Raw genomic sequence first — 20,694 nt, 5'->3', positions numbered from 1 at the left:
CCTCAACTTAGATTTTATTCACAGATGATTAAGATTGGAGTATGCACTGTGAATCTGATGCTTCTTAAAGTTCTCCATGAAAAGATCCTTGCACAGAAGCATTTAAAAAGAGCTTAAAATTGCCAGGTTCCCCAGAGACTGACTGAGACATGCAAACAGAGAGCATGTTTTTTTTTACTAGGCAGAACTAGCAGTTGAAAGGTTAGCGCTGATGTACTAACATCTGCATTTTAATATTATGTTAAACACAACATGATTTTTTCAGAAGACCGATGGGTAAAATAATATGTTAAGCTTTACAAAGTCGTCGAGAGAAAATTAATAAGAAAACTAATTGTAGAAAATGGTTAGATCATCACATAGGAATGTATAGTCTTATGATAATACCGACACACACAATGGATTGGTAGTCCCTGGCAGTGATGCACCAATCTAGCACAAGAATTAGGTCCAGGGAATGTGATGATATTGCAGCCCAAACCATCACTAATCCACCCCCATGCTTCTATCTGTGCATCCAACAGTCTGGGTGGTATGCTTTTTTGAGACTTCTTTACACCATTCACAGTTACTCCTATTGGATTGGTTCAAACTCCTTGGTAGTATACTGACATAACCCTGGATATGGTGGCTCTTGATATATCATTAAGCCTCGCTGTCTTGGTCACAGATGCAGTAGTGATCTACAATGTGTTCTCTTTTGAACTCTGATATAGGGCATGGACTGATTGCTGTTATCAACAAAAAATTTACAGGTGTTTATTAAGAAATTTTGCAGGAAAACTTTAGACCATCTGTTCTCTAACTGAAGCTTAACAAAGGAAGGTTGATGCAACAGGAAAAATACCCAAAGCATAGAATTAAATCAACAACACAATGTCCTCAACAAAAGAAAAAACATTGTCCCAATCAGAGACCTTGGGCCCTATTATACACCCGACGCAATTGTTGTTTGCTAGTTTTAGCTTGACGCAAAAGTCATTTTCATGTTTTGCACCACGCTGTTTAAATAGCAAATGCATTTGCGCTCATACGTGCGCCCATAGGCGTTCTGGTCTAAAAAGGGAGGTGTGTTAAAATGCGTTGCTGGCATGTTGCTATTTTGAGGAACTGTAATAGACTGCACAATTGACCAGATCAAAGCAGGTCTAAAGTCCAGCGCAGAGCTTTGCGCCTCGTTTAAACATTGCTTAATACACATGGGATGTACAGCAATACGCAAATATCTTTACAAATGAAAAAGAATTTAAGGATTAATATATTACAAAAATTTGTTTTTTTAGCCCACATAAATATAAAAACCACTGCCTCCATGCCTTCATCTCAGGGGGCTTTTCTAGTTTATTCATGACAATTTGCTTTTGTATAATGTTATTGTTAGTATTATTATTTATTATATGCATATTTGTTTTATTAAAAACAAGCTTAATTTTGCCCATCTGTCAGGTTTTAGACCATATGGGGCATTATGTGTATTTGGAAATACCTCAGTTTTTTTACTGTTCTTTTTTTTGTTTGTTTGCTGGAAATTAGACCTGAATTTAGAAATACTTTTGAAACTATTTTTTGTGCTTAAGCTAAATTAATTATGTATAGGCTAATGGATGTCATTGCGTAAAACACGTTTCCCTATCCATGAAATTGAAAGGGAAAGTTAAAGTATGATGAGGCTCATCTCTCATTCTCGTGCTACAGATGCTCTGTTTAAACTGTTTTCTCTCTAGTGAAGCATTCAGTTTTTCTACTGACAAAGTCCGCCATGTAAATAGCAAATGCGCCATGGGGAGACGCAACTGACTCTTAAAGGGAATGGGAGATGAGACTCTAATTGGTTTATTTTCAAAAAACACCTATAAATCATTAAGAGAATAAGCTCAACCCTGTAAGACCATGCGTCATGGCGCAAAGAGGATTTTTCCGTCCTTAAAATAGCAAAACTGGATTTAAACGCCCTTAACTTTACGCCTGGATTATCAAAATAGAGCCCCTTATCTCAACCTATTTGAGATGATTTGGCATGACCTCAAGAGGGCGATCCACACCAGACACCCCAAAAATATTGCTGAACAGAAAAAGCTTTGTTAAGAGAAATGGTTCAAAATCTCTCCGGACCATAGTGTGTTGTCTGATCTGCAACAACCATTGCTGCAAAGAGGAATGGGCAAAAATTCCCAAAGACAGGTGTGCCAAGCTTGTGACGTCATATTCAAAAAGACTTGAGGCTGTAATTGCTGCCAATGGTGCATTAACAAAGGATTGAGCAAAGGCTGTGAATACTTACAGTATGTACTAGTTTTTTTTTCCAAGTTTTTTTATTTTTAATAAATTTGCAACAATAATTTTTTTTTTTTAACATTGCCATTATGGGGTATTGTGTGTGTAGAATTTTGAGGAAATTAATGAATTTAATCCATTTTGGAATAAGTCTGTAACAAAGAAAAAATGTGAAGTTCAATGAATACTTTCCGGAGTGTGTGTGTGTGTGTGTGTGTGTGTGTGTGTGTGTGTGTGTGTGTGTGTGTGTGTGTGTGTGTGTGTGTGTGTGTGTGTGTGTGTGTGTGTGTGTGTGTGTGTGTGTGTGAGTGTGTGTGCGCGCGTGCGTGTGTGTGTGTGCGTGTGTGTGCGTGCGTGTGCGTGCGTGCGTGTGTGTGCGTGTGTGTGCGTGTGTGTGCGTGTGTGTGCGCGTGTGTGTGCGTGCTAGATACACATCTGATCAAAAGATTCATGAAGTAAACAGGCCCCTAGTTTCTCATCATTAGTGCTTGCTTATGCTCATCACTAACTCTGTGTTACTCTCTTTAGGCATCTAATTTAATGAACAACCCTCAAGTGCAACAACTGTGAGTACACAAAAGCATTTGTCGTATACCTAATTCACACAATTTGCTTAATTCTGTCCATAAAGTTGAGGCAAGGTAAATTCTCTTGAAAAGTTGTTAGAAATGTACTCTTGCATTCAAATTGGTTGAATATGGTTTTAAAAGCATGCAATATTTATTGAGCTTTTGTAGCAATGCAATGCTAACCTGTTATAACCAATGGATCCTTTTGACAAGACTGTTATGAAATGTGTGTTTAATGGTAATCAGCATCTTGAGTCCTTAAAAGATTTATTATTTAATCAATTTAAAAAAGCATGCACATTTATACGTTTTTGTATGTATTATATAATCTTTGCATTAAATGATTAAAAAAAAAAGTTAAATGAACCACAGCAAACTTGAAGTTTCTAACTCAAACTCTCTAGAGCCACCACTTATCCAAAGTTTCACTTATGTTTATTGTTAAAACTTTTGAACCGAATGGGCTATAGACAAAATTCTTTTTAATTATATAAAAACTATACAATATATATTAACTATATATGGATATATAACGTTTTTAAATATACACAAATTCAAAAAGAACCACAGGTCAACAGGGAGATTGCAAAAGACCAGCTTCTGCTTTAAATTGGGCTGACTGAATATCTACTAGTAAATATTTACTATTTCAAAATGTACAGACAAATGTAAAATACAATAAAACACCCTAAATCTGTTAAAATGTGTTGATCTGATAACAGTTGAGTTTTCAGCTAGGTATTATTGGAAGATCGCTAACAGGAACAGTGAACAGCTCTGCCAGAGCTCATCTGAAGCTCATTTTTAGGTCTATTTTACATCATGGCAAAAACACCATTTTGCCTCATTAGGCTGTTTTTGTGTTGAGTTTAAAGTAATCATCCAGAGAACAAGAGAGAGTGCATTACTTCGATCATTTTAATATAGCATATTAATAATGAAATCCAAAAATTGTAGTATAAAATTGAGTTGATTTTAAGTTGTCTCACGGTTGAAAAAAACCCTCTTATAAATGAGACATCACACAAGGTGATTTTTGATTTGCTAAAATTAAAACAATCTCAAATGTAAACATTAGCTCAGTTTTATTATTATGGGAATACATGCAATGTAAAATCATATTCCATTTCACAGTGGTAGCACAATCAGTAGCTGACGTGATCCCTGTCATAGAATTTTATGCTGTCATTCAGCCGTTAGAAATAGAAACCCTTTCTAAAATAGAAATTCCAGGTGATGATTAGGACAAAAACTCCTTTTAACATGAAAAATATATATATATTTTTTGCATGTAGGTAAGACAATGTATTCTCGATAATCAGGCATTTGCAGTGTGTGGAAGGAGAGGGGTTCGGGTAAAAAAAAAAGTGTCTTGCATTTGAAGTGTGTTACCTGCTTTAACCACTGGGTGTGAATCTTGTGTTCAACAGCTTTAATTATAACAGATTTCAGTTCTGCCAACATGACATTGCTTTGTGTCACAAACCTGACAACCTGACATTACTTTATGCCATCAATATCAATTTTAAATTTTGTTCTGTTCCCATGTAGTGTATCAGGTATGATGTCTGGGTCTTACAGTCCCGTAAGTAGTGCCACCTCACCAACAGCTGCTGGAGCAGGAGGTGGTGGTGCCAATGACCTCTCCAGCCTCATACAGGCGTAAGTTTCAACACCATTATTCATTGGTATTTCATAGGTTGCAGTTTTACTTCCTAACTGTTTAATGTTATATTTAGTAGAGATAAACTTTTGTTTTCTGTCATGTGATAGTGGACAGCAGTTTGCACAACAAATGCAACAGCAGAATCCTGAGCTTATTGAACAGCTGAGGAGTCAAATGCGCAGCCGACCTCCCAGTAGTGCTGGCAATGATGAACCCTGACACTCCTCATGGTAATTCATGTCATTTTGATATATTTCAGAAATATTTATATTTCAGATGTTTGTTTGATTTTTAGCTTGTCAGGTATTCTAACAACAGCTTGGTAAAGCTGCATATGAGATTAAATTTTTTTTTTTTACTTTTATTTTATACAGAATTGAACACTACTTCATGGACACATGGAAGATGTGCTACTTTTTTTAAAGATATACCTTGTTCCTACAAGTCTGGAACAAGACCAATTTATCCATCTGTAAAAATAAAATTATAAATTAAAAAATGGGTTCCCACGGCCCATTATACCAAATCAGTATGTACACATATTGTTTTGAAAGTGAAGAAATGTATGATCAAATGAAATGTCACACTACCATTATTTTCTCATATAGTAATCCAGGTTAATTGACTGCAATTGTTACCTCAATGATATAATTCAGTTTTGCTGTTAACACATCAGTGATTCATCTGTCTAGTGACAAGTCTCTGTCTGATCTTATAGGGGTCTTACTGGGAGCATGCAGTCTAAACACTTACAAATGTCGGATTTCAAATATGAATTTGAGGCAAATTGTCATGCTTTATAAATGTTTGCCATGCTTGCAATGAATGAGATTGGACAATTGCCATTGCCCTAATTAATAGCTGTGACTCTTAGTTTGTTCTGATTTCTTTTGAAATAAATTTTTTTTTGTCAATTTTGGAGAACTGCTTTTATAACTGTGCATTTAGTCATCTATATGATTACTATAGTAGTCATTTGAGTTGCAGTAAGGAGCACTGAATGTTTTGTGTATTCACACTAGTAGTGACTTTGCAGCTGCCTGTTGCCTTGGGGATTGAAGTTGCTAGTGGGCGTTCTCACCTTGAGGTTACTAAGGTAATGTTTATGATTATATTAACAGAGAGCGATTGAGTTTACTTGCTGCCGAAAAATAAACATTGTTTATGGAAAACACTAAATATAAACGGAATTAATACATACAATACTTAATTACAAAGATAAACAAGTGAGTGAGTGAGTGAGTGAGTAAGTAAGAGAGAAAAAGTAGTTCCTCGTACGAAAGGATTTTGAGACTGGCTGTGTTCGAAACCGCATACTCAATGACCTTAACCAAATGGACATCTCTATATCTACTCATCCCACCCCGCTAATAGATTATAAAGCAATTGCCATGCAGATTAACATATGTACGTCTGAAAACTTAAATGGGAGAACATCTTATTGAAAGCGTAATAGCTCGTGCCTAAAGAACAAACAAGTTATTACAGAAATTAACCATTTAAGTAAATATTTTTCAAATAAAGCAACTGCAGAACAATCTTTTGTTTAAAAACTGAGAATTGTTTAAATATGAATCTGCAAAATACTTAAGATCATTTAGCAATATGTGTGTACGGACTAGAAGAGCAGAGGAAAAGGATATTATAGCCCACATCTCTTCCATTATAGAGAAAGGGGTGGATAATTTATCAGATGATGACCAACTTGATCTAATAGAATTACAAAACAAATTAGATGAGACTTATAAAAAAATAAATAAAAATAAAGCAGAGGGTGCATTCGTTCTTTCTAGAAAGAAGTGGCTTGAAGAAGGGAAGTTTTTTACAGTACAGTGTTTTACAGTAAATTATACACTTACAACTACTCAGAACAATTAACACTCATTTTTATCATCCTTAAAAAATTCTAAAAATATCTCATTAGAAGATAAGATTTTCTGTGACAAGCCCATAACAATTAAAGAAATAATGGATGCCATCAATCATTTAAAAAAATAATCCCCTGGAACAGTATCAGAGTTTTATTAAACTTTTGCCCCACAGATGGCGCCTTTTTTACGGCATGTATTAAATTGGAGTATTTCCAGTCGCAAATTGCCACCAACTATGAATCAAGGTCTTATCACACTTGTCCCAAAGTCAAATAAAGATCTCTTGTTTATTGATAGTTGGCGACCAAAATGTCTATTAAATAACGATTAGAAAATATTTGCAGCAATTCTTGCTGAGAGATTCAAAGATATATTTGACTCAGTTATTGATCAAACCCAGTCAGGATTTATAAAGAATAGACACATTGCTAACAATATCAGACTAGTTTTGGACATTCTCGATTACTCTCACTTAATATCTGAGAAAAGTTATATATTATTTTAGACTTCTATAAAGCTTGATACCCTTGAAAATAATTTAATTATTCTCAGTCTTAAGAGGTTTGGGTTTGGTCCTTTTTTGTAATGCAATTCAAACTCTAAATAGTAATGCTAACAGCTCAATTAAACTGAAAAATGGGACTTTGCCTAGATTTGATGTAAAAAGGGGCATACGCCAAGGATGTCCCTTTTCTCCCTATTTATTTATACTGGCTGCTGCACAATTATTAGCAGACCATATTAAGCAAATGGATCTTGTAGGCATCAGTGTAGCAGAAAGGGAAGTGATCGTCAGTCAGTTAGCGGATGACACTACTCTCTTTTTAAAAAATAGTGATGAAGTTGCCATAGCTTTAGGAGTAATAAATACATTTTCAGAAGCATCTGGTTTACATCTGAATATTGCCATATGTGAATTATTATCTGTGAAAGATTGTGATGCTCCCTCCATTTGCAATATCCCGGTTAAAGAAAAAGTAGTTTTAGGAATTGTTATAGCCTAAAATTAATCCATACGCTGTAGTGATAATTTTACTCCAATTATAGAAAAAACTCATAAAAAAACTTAATCAGTAGCTTCAAAGAAATATCTCTTTAAATGGAAGAGTGCTACTTACTAAAGCTGAAGGTTTATCCAGATTAATCTATGCTGCTTGGTCTTACAACTAGAAAACATAATTTGTAAAACATAGACAAGTTATTATTTAACTTTGTTTGGAGAAATCGTGCACATTACATTAAAAAAACAGTTGTAATGAACACTTACGAAAATGGAGGACTAAATATTTTAGATTTTAATACATTGAATTGCACCTTTAAAGTAAATTGTATGAAACAATTTTTAAAGTGCCCCACATCAATTTGGAATTATATCCCTAATTATATTTTTTTAACAGCTGGGTGGCTTAAACTTTCTCTCCCTTTGTCATTATAATATTGAGAAGTTACCCGTGAAACTCTCTGCATTTCACAAGCAAATGCTTGGTCTCTTATTTATAAACACAACTTTTCTCCACACTTTTTAAAATTTGAATAATGGCAATATACTCTACAAAAATAAATCCTTATTTCTTTAGAGTTGGTATGAAGAAAAAAAATATATTTTAGTTCATTATCTCTTTAATGAAAATGGTCTTTTGCTATCTTATGAGTTCTTACAGAAGTTTAATTTTCCTGTCTCACCAAAAGAATTCGCCATTGTCTTTGATGCCGTTTCTGCCGGAATTATTACACCGTTAAAGGCTTGAACAGAACTCCATGTATTACACAATCTCTCTGTGATCCATTTGGAACAACAGTGGGTAAAACTTGTCTTGTTTCAAGCTCAACTAACAAAACAAATCCTTTAAATTAATTCACAGATTCTACCCAGTGAGTAGCTATTTAAAAAGATTTAAATTGAATACTAACACAATGTGCGCTTTCTGTAATTCACAAGAAGAAACAACTGTACATTTGTTTTGGTACTGTTCCTACACAAAAATATTTTGGGGTAACTTTTGCAAATTTGTAATTGAGTTATATTCAAATTTTTCTTTGTTTTGGGAAAATGTATTATTTGGTTTTATTGATACAGACAATAGTACAGAGAAAGCGTTCTACTTCATAAATCTTTTACTTTTACTTGCTAAATATCACATCAATAAATGCAAATTCTCCAATAATAAACCGCTTTTTAAGGTATTCATAAAAGAACTGAAACAATACTTTGAAACACTTTCTGGTTCAGGAAACACTAAGGCTAGGAAAACATTATCTTGTCATGCCCTATTTAAAATTCCCATGTAAAAAGCGGTACTTCATTTTGAGATACACTCTTAATATTGTATTTTTATTTAAAGCTTTACTTTTTATGTATCTCTTATTTAACTTATTGTATTTTTTTTCTTCTTTACTGTTTTATCCCCCTGGCATCCTCTATGTTCCTTCTATAGTTCCTAATGTTTCATTATGCTGTATTTTTTTTACAATTTACTGTTTAATAAAAAATAAAAAACTTAAATAAAAAAAGGATGTTACCTCATCCGCCATGTTTACGTTACGTAGCGCAACATATTTAAAGAAATTGCAGGTTTAATGAATCTTAATTTTAAATAGTATATTTATTTAAAAAAAAAGTTCAGATGAATTTATTGTTTGTATTAACATTTTTCATCCACAAGTAGCCTGCTAAAATCTCTTGTTTTCCTGTCTGGTTTTATTATTCAACACAAATATATTTTAACTTTCTCATTGTGTATTTTTGTGCGTATACATCTCACATAATACAAGAAACCCATAACATTTATGTCGTTTTTGTTAATTGTAAACGGTACAACCATGTTTTTCAGAGCCTGTATAAATTAGAAGTTCTTTAATTATTAAGAATTATAACAATCCTATAATAATAATATAAATAACAGGGACAGAAGCACCTTGCATCAGTAACGTGACATCTACCTAGTAGTTTTCAATGCCTTTTTCTTATAGGCTATATATATATAGGGTTCAGATGCAAAAACATTGTGCCATCTGAAATTTCTTTCTAAAATGAGCTTTTTTTTGTCAGCCTCCAATATTTTTGTAGTTATTTCTCTTTAAAAGCAATGCAAAGAACCTATGTTTTGCCACAGCTATGCATTAATATTTGCTAGGCAAATGCAGCCAATGTAAGAACATCTTCATTTTCAGTCAAAATATGAAATAAGGTATACATTATTGGAAAATGATTTCAGTAATGACTATAAAAGGAAACATTAATATATGATTTAAAAAAATGAATACACATGAAACAGATTTATTCAAACTTATTCTACAATCATGTAGAACTACATGTTCTGTTGCATCTCCACACAGCTGGGCTGGTTCTGCCGATGATCAGCAGATCTTTATCTGTGTTTGTCATCATCACCAGCATCATCACTGTTGCAGTCTGACTAAAATGGGGTTGAGACATGAAGCTCTCCATGCCTGAGAAACCCAAAATAAAGAGACCACAGAAACATCTGTCAGGGTCTCGAACACAGCACTAAAGCATCTCCATCATCATCGTCTTCATCATCTCCAGCACACTGCAGCGCTTTTTATCCTCAATGAACACGGCACCAGTCTGAGGACATTTCAGATCGTACAAAACAAACAAGTTATTTAAATAGACTAATATCATTTTGTGTTTGAAAATAAAAATAAATTCCTCATTATCACCTATACAATTGAACAGATAAAACAAATGAATTATGGTTTATCAGTATTATATGTAACGTTAGCTAATATAAACAGTGTTGACAGCAGTGAATTCTACATCAGCACGAACGCATCACTCAGGTGTCTAATGTTGTCATTTGCTGATCTGCAACACTTCTTATACATTTATGTCATACATTTAATAATAGTCTTTTTTTCCTGTAAATTCACGTTTAAAGCATAATGTTATGTGCTTCAAGTTCCTACATAATTATGTTTTAGAGCAAAATGAAACAAACATAACGTTACTATAAAGCATCTTTACTCTTTCGGACTCCAACTCGCAGAAACCACCTGCGCTCATCAACAATGATAACAGCTGACAATACTCCGGACACTTGCACAGACACAGCTACTGCTCATGTACAAACTGATTACATGGACTATTTATATACACCTCTAATTCTTTCATTCGGGGCTGAGTGTTGTTTTATTAATAAACATTACAATGCGTTTCTCCTGGTTGGTTTTCCGTGTTTTTACTCTCGCCTTGTTGGGTTGTTCATCCCTGTCTGACTGTGTTTGACGTCGACGACTGCAGTCAGGCCAGCCGCCAATGTATTTTGGCGGTCGCTCATATACTGTGTATTACGGTAGATCGCTAAAGAGCTGGGGCCTCATGTATCAACGCTGCGTATGCACAAAAACTTTGCGTACACCAGGTTTCACGCTTAGAATCGCTCACGTTTGGATTTACTAACGGTGTAATGAACGTGAAAATGTGCGCAGCTCCACCCCAACTTCATGGCTGGCGTATGCACATTTTTTTGTGCGTGTCTGTTTTATTTCTATTGGCGACTCCTAGAGGCAGTTGTGTTAAATTGCACTCGACAAAGTTTCTTTGAGCCGTGCAATAGCAGCTGTATGAGACAGTTTCATCTAGCAGGTATATAAGGTTTCCATACCATGCAGTTGACCAGCCAAACATTAAAGCGCAATTTACAGCGATCGCCGGTTTTCCCAATGTAATCGGAGCTATCTACTGCACGCACATTGCTATAAAGACACTATCTGAAGATACATTTGCATATGTGAATCAGAAACATTTCCATTCAATAAATGTGCAAATAAAATATGATGCACAGACTTATTGATGATTCCTACTTGTCTTCCTCGAGATAAATAGTTGGCAAAAACTGATATGTATCGGGGGGAAAAAAGAATGACTTCATCAGACGCTGGAGTTTGTGCTCGAACGTGTCAAAACATGGTGACATGCGTTTTACGAGCTGCGCCACTCAGATTGTTTAGTACACTTCAACATTTTGCACCTATACATCTCACTATTTCTTTTTAAATCCACTTAGTGCGATGTTTAGATTTAACTGTTTTAACCGCATCAGCTAAACTCTCCCACTCTATTTTTTTCTTTTGTTATTAATTCCGGAAGATAAACTTGCAAATAACACCGTTTTTCTCCGGTCTACCTCCGAAAGGAGCACCTCCAATTCACATTCTGTTCAAAGTTTCTCTTTTTGCTTGCTTTTGCCAATGCTTTTACGTTGGGTTTTGCCAAAGTAGAGTCATTAGCATATTAATACGGGGGAGGAGGCAGGGAGGGGTTTTGCGCTCGTGCATGTTGCGCTCAGTTTCACGTTCATTCGGATGTACAAAGAATATGGGTGGGATTTGGCGTGCGCAGTGTTTCATACATCAGCTTTGTGCGTCCGCAATGTTTTAATATGATTTTCACGCAAGTCTTCGTACATGAGGCCTTTGAACTGAACTGAACCTATATTTTACATTCTATGAACTGAACACAAAATTGTTGTCATGTTTGTCATGACAGATCAGCGTCTCTCATTGATTGACGTTAAAATATTAAATAATAAAGGAAAAAATTTAATTAAATTAATGCAACTAAATAACCGTATAAACTCGAGGTGGCTATCTGTAATTGCAAGTTCAAAACCTCTCTTAAACTCTCATAAACAATACTTTTTTTGTCCCTGTATTCAGAAAGGTATATTATTAAAATGAATTCATTTCACAAACTAACTACACATTAGATCAATTGTAGACACTCCCACGGCGTCAACTAAACCTTTACGTGGCCATCTGATGTGAAATGGTAAAATAAGAGCCCTTTAAACCTTGCACAAAACTGATTGGCCCTGATTTTAAAAATAATAATAATAAAACTATTAGATGTCACAGCCCAGTTTCACCTCAAATTGACAATAGACATTAACACAGTGCCAACTAAACACTTCTTATGAGCATCTGATGTGAAATTATGAAATAAGAGCCCTTTAAAACTTACACAAAACAGTGCTTGGCCCTGATATAAAAATATATAAAAATAAAAATATTACATATCACAGCCCAGTTTCACCTCAGATTAACAGTAGACATTACCATGGTGTTACTAAACACTTTTTATGAACATCTGATGTGAAATTATAAAATAAAAGCCCTTTAAACCTTACAGAAAACACGGTTTGCCCTGATTAAAAATAAATAAATAAAATTAAAATATTAGATATCACAGCCCAGTTTCCCCTCAGATTGATAGTAGACATTACCACTGTATTAACTAAAACCTAAAAACTTCTTGTTGACTTTCCCTGATGATTTTCCCTGATTAAAAAAATAAATAAACAAAACTATTTGAAATCGCAGCCCAGTTTCACCTCGGATTGATAGTAGACTTTACCACGGTATTAATTAACACTTCTCATGGGCATCTGATTCATTTATTTTATTTTCAGCTAAGTACCTATACAGACTAGGATTTAATAATGTATTTATTTTTAATCAGGGCCCTACAGTGTTTTGTATAAGATTCAAAGGGATATTATTTAATAATTATACATCACATGCCCGTGGTAATGTCTGCTATCAATCTGAGGTGAAACTGGGCTGTGATATCAAATAATTTTATTTTTATTCATTCATTTTCTTGTCGGCTTAGTCCCTTTATTAATCCGGGGTCGCCACAGCGGAATGAACCGCCAACTTATCCAGCACATTTTTACGCAGCGGATGCCCTTCCAGCCGCAACCCATCTCTGGGAAACATTCACACACACACTCATACACTATGGACAATTTAGCCTACCCAATTCACCTGTGCCGCATGTCTTTGGACTGTGGGAGAAACCGGAGCACCCAGAGGAAACCCATGCGAACGCAGGGAGAACATGCAAACTCCACACAGAAACACCAACTGAGCCAAGGTTCGAACCAGCTACCCAGTGACCTTCTTGCTGTGAGGCGACAGCACTACCTTCTGCACCACTGCTTCGCCCTTTATTTTTATATTATTTTTTTTAATTTTTTTTTAAATCAGGGCCAAACAGTGTTTTCTATAAAGATTAAAGGGCTCTTATTTTATCATTTCACATCAGATGCCCATTAGACATGTTAAGTTGATACCATGGTAATGCCTACTATCAATCTGAGGTGAAACTGGGCTGTGATATCTAATAGTTTTATTTTAATATTTATTATTTTTTTAAATGAGGGCCCTAAAGTGTTTCTATAAGTTTTAAAGGGCTCTTATTTAATAATTTCGCATCAGATACCCATAAGAAGTGTTTAGGTAATGTCTACTATCAATCTGAGGTGAAATTGGGCTGTGATATCTTATAGTTTCATTCATTCTCTAGTCGGCTTAGTCCCTTTTTTAATAACCTGGAATGGGCTGTAATATCTAAGTTTTATTTTAAAGAGCCCATATTATGGGTTTTTGAAAATGCCTCTCCATGTAGTGTGTAACACAGCTCTAAGTGAAGTGAAATATCCAGCTAAGGCTAAATCTGAAAGAGTACAGTGTTTAAAACTGTAGATTCATCTATAAAAGAGTTGACTCATAGTGCTTCAAATGAGTCGCCTTGATAACGAGTCATTAGGTGTTTCGCCATGGCGTACTAACGAAACCAAGTTATTCACGCGCACGGGCAAACCCGTGAGATTTGAAACCTGCGGCCCCGCCCTCTGACACAGAAACCCACCCACACATAAAAACACACACACCAACATGCCGGTCGATTAAAGTTACACTGCACATGGATATTATTGAGTCTCTACCCAAAGATGAAACCTCAGCATAAGCCCAGCTTTAAGCAGTTGGAAACTACATGCTACAAAGAATTCTTCGTTTGTTAAGGATCAGTAAAGACTATGGACATGTCAGAACCTTGATCGGTTTCTTCCTCCATTTCTCAAGTGTAAGTACGTGCAATTAAAGTTGTTTCCACGTTTACTCTAGCTTGCAAATGTATTTAGTTGTGATTTGTATCTTGTAACCGCGTGTACTGCATCAGGTTAACTCGCTATATTCTCATATCGCATGCAAAGCCACGTCAAAAACGCGACACGTGCTGCTTTGTTTATGTTCCCGTGGAGAAGTGTAATGTGTGTGCTCGCGCTTTGTCGTCCAGAGGAGGGTTGTGTGTGTGTGTGTGTGTGTGTGTGTGTGTGTGTGTGTGGACGCGTGCGTGAGGATGAGGGCAATATATATATATATATATATATATATGTGTGTGTGTGTGTGTGTGTGTGTGTGTGTGTGTGTGTGTGTGTGTGTGGACGCGTGCGTGAGGATGAGGGCAATATATATGTGTGTGTGTGTGTGTGTGTGTGTGTCTGTGAAAAGAGCAGAATGTGACAAGCTAGGAGATCTCCTCGCCAGTTCTTGGGAGTTTTTGCTCAATAAAATAGTCCATCGTCTGTATTTACATTCATCCACTAGCAGCTAAACTCCACGCGCCTTACACTATCGAGCGTGTATGCACTGTGACTACTTCTATATTGCTGATTAGCTACTGGGCATTTCACTCTGTCTCTGGCTGAAAGCAGTCAGTGTCAACCAATCGCAGCAGACTGTCATCGTTCCAATCAGTGCTGATTAGCTTCGCGCTAAGGAGGGGTTTGGGAACAAATGAATCACTGGACGATTCATATGGGAGTCGCTGGGATAATTAGGTAAAAATAAATGCAGATTATAAGACCATGAAAGTGTTTTTTGACCTTGCATGCATATTAGACTGTTGTTGGAGACCCTTACATACAAAATATGACCCTATCTCATGTATAATATGGGCTCTTTAATAAAACAAAACAATAAATCACTTTGAAAAACAAAAGAATATTACCAACTGTAATCAAACATTTTCAACTAAATGGCATACGGTTTACATCAATATGCACAGATTTTTTTCAAATTGTTAGTTTTTTCAAAACATTTTTTTTTTCTATTTTGGTGTTTTTTTTTTCTCTCTCTGACCCCACTTTGATCTTGAAGTGTAAACAAGAACAGCAACACAGCATCCACGGCGACCGGCATCAAGCTGATCTGAAGACCCAAGGAGTCACAGCACCAGTGTAACGGATCTGCTTTCAACTCAATAACTTCAAGACGACACTAAGAGCTGCTTTCCTCTATTTTATTCAGTCCTGCAGAAGACAATTAAACAAAAACATGTTGTCTTCTGGCTGTAGTGCACATCCAACCTCCTCATCAATACACAGCAGCATTGTGCGATCAGATTAATTATTTTCTAAATAATATATGTAATGACATTTGATAAATTTTACAATTTATACACAATTACACACATATCTCTTATCATTTGACACTTTTAGAAAGGATAGATTAAAACAATTTTTTTCTTTACAGTTAAAATAAAATAAACCTTTTTCTTTATCATAAGAAACCAAACTTTACATACAAAAATTTATGTGTAAAAATTACGTAAAACAGAGCCACCTTGTGGACAACTAAAGATGTGTGTTGAGTTAAACAAAATGCTAACAAAAAGACAATAAAACGTACCTGCAGAAGACAATTAAAAACAGACCTCTATATACACAAAATACCCGAGTTTTCGCACTGAGAAATAAAGTACAATGAAGACAAAATGGCGATTTGCCAAGTGGTTAGCACTTTTGTTAATCACTAGAAAACTGCCACAAACTTAATTCAGTAATAAAACCAAACAAAAATAACAATGTAATATTGTTTTCATGAAATGACAACAACTCGCTTTAGAACGATAGAAATATCAAATACACTCAGGAGCAATAACGCTCTGCACAACCTACCCTCATCAATAGACCAATTACCAACCTACATCACACATGACGTCACATGGGTCCCCGGTTGCAAAAAAAGGACAGGCTGCAATGGTAAAAATGTTGTTTTGTGCGGTAGGATGCCGAATTCGAGTCCAAAAATAGAAAACAAAATTTTTACCATACACTACACACTGCTTTAATACCGACTGCAGACGTCTTTGGCTAAATGGGAGCTAAATGAAGTGAGGAGCTAATTAGAAATGCTGGACTCATGTCATATCAGGTAAATTCACGCTATTCTGAATCATACACATCACTTGTTTTTGATTGCAGAAATGATTTCAGCAAAAAACAGTTACATATGGTGAATTAAACTGCGGACACTGAATGCTAAGAATGAAACGTGAAAGTTACATTTATTAAGGTAAAGTTGGTTTTATATTCACACATTCGTTCAGTGACAACTTGTGACAAACTCTCTATACCACTGCACTTTAAATATGCAGTCTGAAATAACCTGCAAGTGTGACTTGAAAACAACATTAATACAGTTTATTTGACTGTGAACATGTTGAACATTGATAGTCATTGGCTGCTAATAAGATTTCGCTATTTAGAGTTTGCAAATAATACTTTAATGAAATTATATTGTTAAGGAGAAAGTCCGAATGTGCGAATATAAAACGACTTTACCTCGTTCACATATCCTGCCGTACAGGTGCAGTTCGCTGTCAGAATGCAGTCGTTTTGCGTGTTGGTGATTAATTACCCAGGCCTTGTATAACATTAACTCCGTCTTCTTTCCTTGTCTTTGGCTAAGCAAAATCTCGGTTTTTAGCTCTACATGTTGAATCTGGTCATCATGGAGCATTATTTCTTGCACATAAAAACACAGAACAACATTGTTGGCATCCAAAGACTTGTCAACCTTTAACTTCTCTCTTGTAAAATCACTTGGAGCTTCAATGAGATGTATATTTGGGGCTGGATGCTTGGTCATTTCGTCTTATCCAATATCCATTGGGTGGGTGCTATCGCAAATGGCCCTGTCAGATGAACGCCGCTAACTTTAACGTTAATTTTGCCGAATCACTGTGCTTATCACTGGGCGACGAGCTGTTATAATAAGCTGAAAGCTTTATGTAAATAATACATATAATGTGTAATCAATATATCTTATTTCTAAGACAACAACAAACTCCGCACCGCATCTGATGTCATTCCCTCACTGTAAATGCTGGTGCTCCCAGTTTTTTCTGCCACCTCCCTGTGCGCGCATCCTGAATGTTTACAAACATGGTAATTGGTCTATACACAGCAGCATTGTGAGGGGGGACAACAAACTACGGCAACACAAGAGGTACAAAAAAGGGCGATGTGCAGGTTTATCTTTGCTATGGAAAATAAATGAAAATGACTCCAAAATGTGTTCTCAATATGATAAAATTCCCAAATATGAAATAAAATCTTTAAATAAATAAAAAGCACAACATAATTTGAAAATCTTATAATTTTAACAAAGTGCAATTGTAACTCTGTAACAATTGCTACAACAATATATTCTAACATTATTATAGTGTTTCAACTAATTGTTTTATTTCACTTTCCAGAACATTCTCTAAAACATTGTAACCACATTTGGTGGTAACGTTAAAACCTTCTAAGGGCTAGTTTTAGTTTAGTTCATAGAATGTTCTTTAAAAAGATATAGGTAAACATTCTCTAAAACATTCTATACCAGTTAAGTGGTTTACATTGTTGAAACATTATACTTTAACATTATTTATTTATTATTTAACATTTCAAGATATTGTTTTATTTTACTTTCCAGAACATTCTCTTAAAAAAAACATTTAAATCCCGTTTAATGGAAACATTGTTAAAATATTATATTCCAACATTTCCAGCAGGTATTTTGTTCTAGTTCCCTGAAAGCCTTCCTTAAAATCAGGACAATATTTTCTAAATATTCTACACGTTTGTTTATATATATATATATATATATATATATATATATATATATATATATATATATATATATATATATATATATATATACATACATTATATGTATATACAGTACAGTAGCAATATGACAGATACAAAACATTCTAAATAACCATTTAAAATATTTTATTTTACTGTAATAATGTAAAAAAGACAGTTTAAAGCATTGCGTTTTCTTACATTTGTGTGCTCATTCTATAACGTGTAACAAATAAAACAAAAAAAGGGAAAAAAACTGTCTCAGTTATATTTAAAACATGAATAACTTGCTGACACATAATACTAGTTTTACTAATTGTATGAAATACTAATTAATTGTCACTTTAAATCTATATGCTTTACCACTATTTTTCAAACCACTACGTTTTACTTATTTGTCTGCAATAAATTTTTAAACATGACGTTTTATATATTTTAATAAGTACAGGTTAAAATTTGTTAATTGTCATTCTGTCTCGTTACTGAAACTAAATAATATTCTTATTACATTTTTCTAATGTTACTGTGAGAATGTTGTTACTTTGGTTTAAAAAAAATACTGTAAAATGTTTTCTAAGAGAACAATGTTTAATCTGGTGCCTTTTCAATAATCTTAAAAATGTTTTTAAAATGTTGCAGATAAAGGGTTCTATTTTGACCATCCTTGGGCAAGTGCAAAGTACTGGGTGCAAACGCATTAAGGGCGGTCAGAATCTACTTTTGCAATTTTAAGAGTGGAAAAATCCGTTTTGCGCCATGGCACATAGTCTTACAGGGTTGAGCTTATTCTCTTAATGAGTTATAGGTGTGTTTTGAGAATAAACCAATCAGAGTCTCATCAGATTTTCAAAACATTGCTAGAATGTTCTTGTTCATTGTTTTGGAAAAAGAAAAAAACATTTTTTTTGCATATTCATTGGATATTACATCAAAATATTTTCTTCAAAACAATAACACAACTTCCAGGGAATGTTAGCCAAAATTCTGAGAATGTTCCCTTCTGGGGCACCACAAGAAAATGTGGCAACACACATCTGCCAATAGTGTGAGAGCAATCCAGTTGCTGTCCGTTATTGTGACTGTCGACCACGCCCTTTCTACTGTGCTGATTGTGATGTCAGTATGCACACCAGAAATGTTCTCCATAACTGAGATGCCATGACTGCTGGATTCTACCAGTCATTGCCTCTAACAACCTTTGTTGTAGATAAGGCTCTTTCCCATTCTGGTAAGTCCTGGCTTATGACTGTACAACATAAATATCATTCTGAGAATTGTTAGGCCTTATAAGCTTAACTATTTAAATAATGCCTTTTTGTTTTATATTGTTTGATAATGAATTTATAACAATTTTCAGTCAGCTTTTTGAGCAACTATTGTATACTTTTTCAGCAATGTTCTTCATTACCATTGAACCATTACAATGTTGTATTACTCAGTCACATGATCTTAATTCACATGTTTGATTTTCCAGTATGTCTTGTACCTGTGAAGATTGCTGACAATATTTGTCACAGAGGGTCAGCCCAAGGAAAGAATGTTGCTGTGATCACAATGAATTATTATAAGGTAAAAGAGTCGGACTTGTAACCCGAAGGTCACTGGTTCAATTCCTGCACCGGCAGGAATTAAAGGTGGGAATTGTGAAAGAACATTGCTCTTTACACCTTCATGTTGTACTATGACTGAGATGCCCTTGAGCAAGGCACCGAACCCCCAATTGCTCCCTGAGTGCTGGAGCAAAGGCTGCCCACTGCTCTGGTGTGTGTTCACAGTGTTTGTGTGCGTGTGTGTCTTTGTTCACTTCTCACTGCTGTGTGTGTGTGCACTTGGATGGGTTAAATGCAGAGCCCCAATTTTGAGTATGGGTCACCATACTTGACTATATGCCATGACTTTCACTTTCATAAACATCTATACATGTTCTTCTCTCATAGGGGAGCACAGGTCTGTTTGTCTAAACTACACACTTTTAAGTAATGTTCAAAATGTAAAAGAAAATAAGTAAAAAAAAAATTTAAGAATTCAAATTAATTGGACGACACTATGATCTAAGCATGCCTGAGTTGAGATGTGAGGCATGTCAAGACACTTGGGCTGCTGGAGTAGTTGAACTAAATCAAAACGATTACTGGCCCGCAACCCTTCACTTTTCCACAATTTATGCCACATATGTCTTTTTTTTATTTAGAGAAATGAAGATGGCAGCACCAGGACTGTCCTGCCAAGCATTTTTAAGAATGCTGGATCAGCGAACTGTTCGTTTTGTTCATGTGAGTATTGAATTTATTTTTCCTACAGTGTTGTTAATCCCTTTGTATTGTAGGTTGAAAAGTTGTTTGATGCTAATTTATGTTATACAATATTAGCCATTGTTTTTCTTACTTCTAATAGACTGGCAAGTGCTTCCCCAGACGGTTTTCAAAAAAGTTGTGGACAGGGCCGATACAGTGGACAAAATCTGCAAGGAAGAGCCCTTCATCTTTCCTGCCTGCACCCCAGATATGCTGGCAGTTTCAGTAAATGGAAATCACAAGCATTGCCATCTCAAGAATGCAGCTAGGTACTCCAAACTGTGTTTGATA

At 35.1% G+C, this 20,694-nt stretch overlaps 1 protein-coding gene across 15 annotated transcripts in view; it reads left to right on the top strand.

The window, feature by feature from the left end:
* The window catches only part of sgta (small glutamine rich tetratricopeptide repeat co-chaperone alpha), a 42,140-nt gene extending 36,717 nt beyond the window's left edge, over positions 1–5,423 (top strand). For 14 of the 15 annotated variants that reach the window (XM_021479556.2, XM_073915547.1, XM_068224117.1 and 11 more), the window contains 4 exons: positions 2,803–2,840; positions 4,395–4,505; positions 4,617–4,739; positions 4,884–5,423. In XM_021479556.2, the coding sequence (XP_021335231.1) occupies positions 2,803–2,840; positions 4,395–4,505; positions 4,617–4,728 (261 nt within the window). In that variant the 3' untranslated portion in view covers positions 4,729–4,739; positions 4,884–5,423. Of the gene's footprint in view, positions 1,670–1,821; positions 2,841–4,394; positions 4,506–4,616; positions 4,740–4,883 lie in introns of all 15 variants that reach the window. The other variant, XR_012386715.1, reaches the window with a different exon arrangement.
* The last annotated feature ends 15,271 nt before the right edge of the window (positions 5,424–20,694 follow it).

Source organism: Danio rerio, chromosome 11, assembly GCF_049306965.1.
Source record: "Danio rerio strain Tuebingen ecotype United States chromosome 11, GRCz12tu, whole genome shotgun sequence".
NCBI classification, from domain to species: Eukaryota; Metazoa; Chordata; class Actinopteri; order Cypriniformes; family Danionidae; genus Danio; species Danio rerio.
Note: the sequence above shows the minus strand (reverse complement) of the source record. Positions and strands in the feature narration are given on the sequence as shown.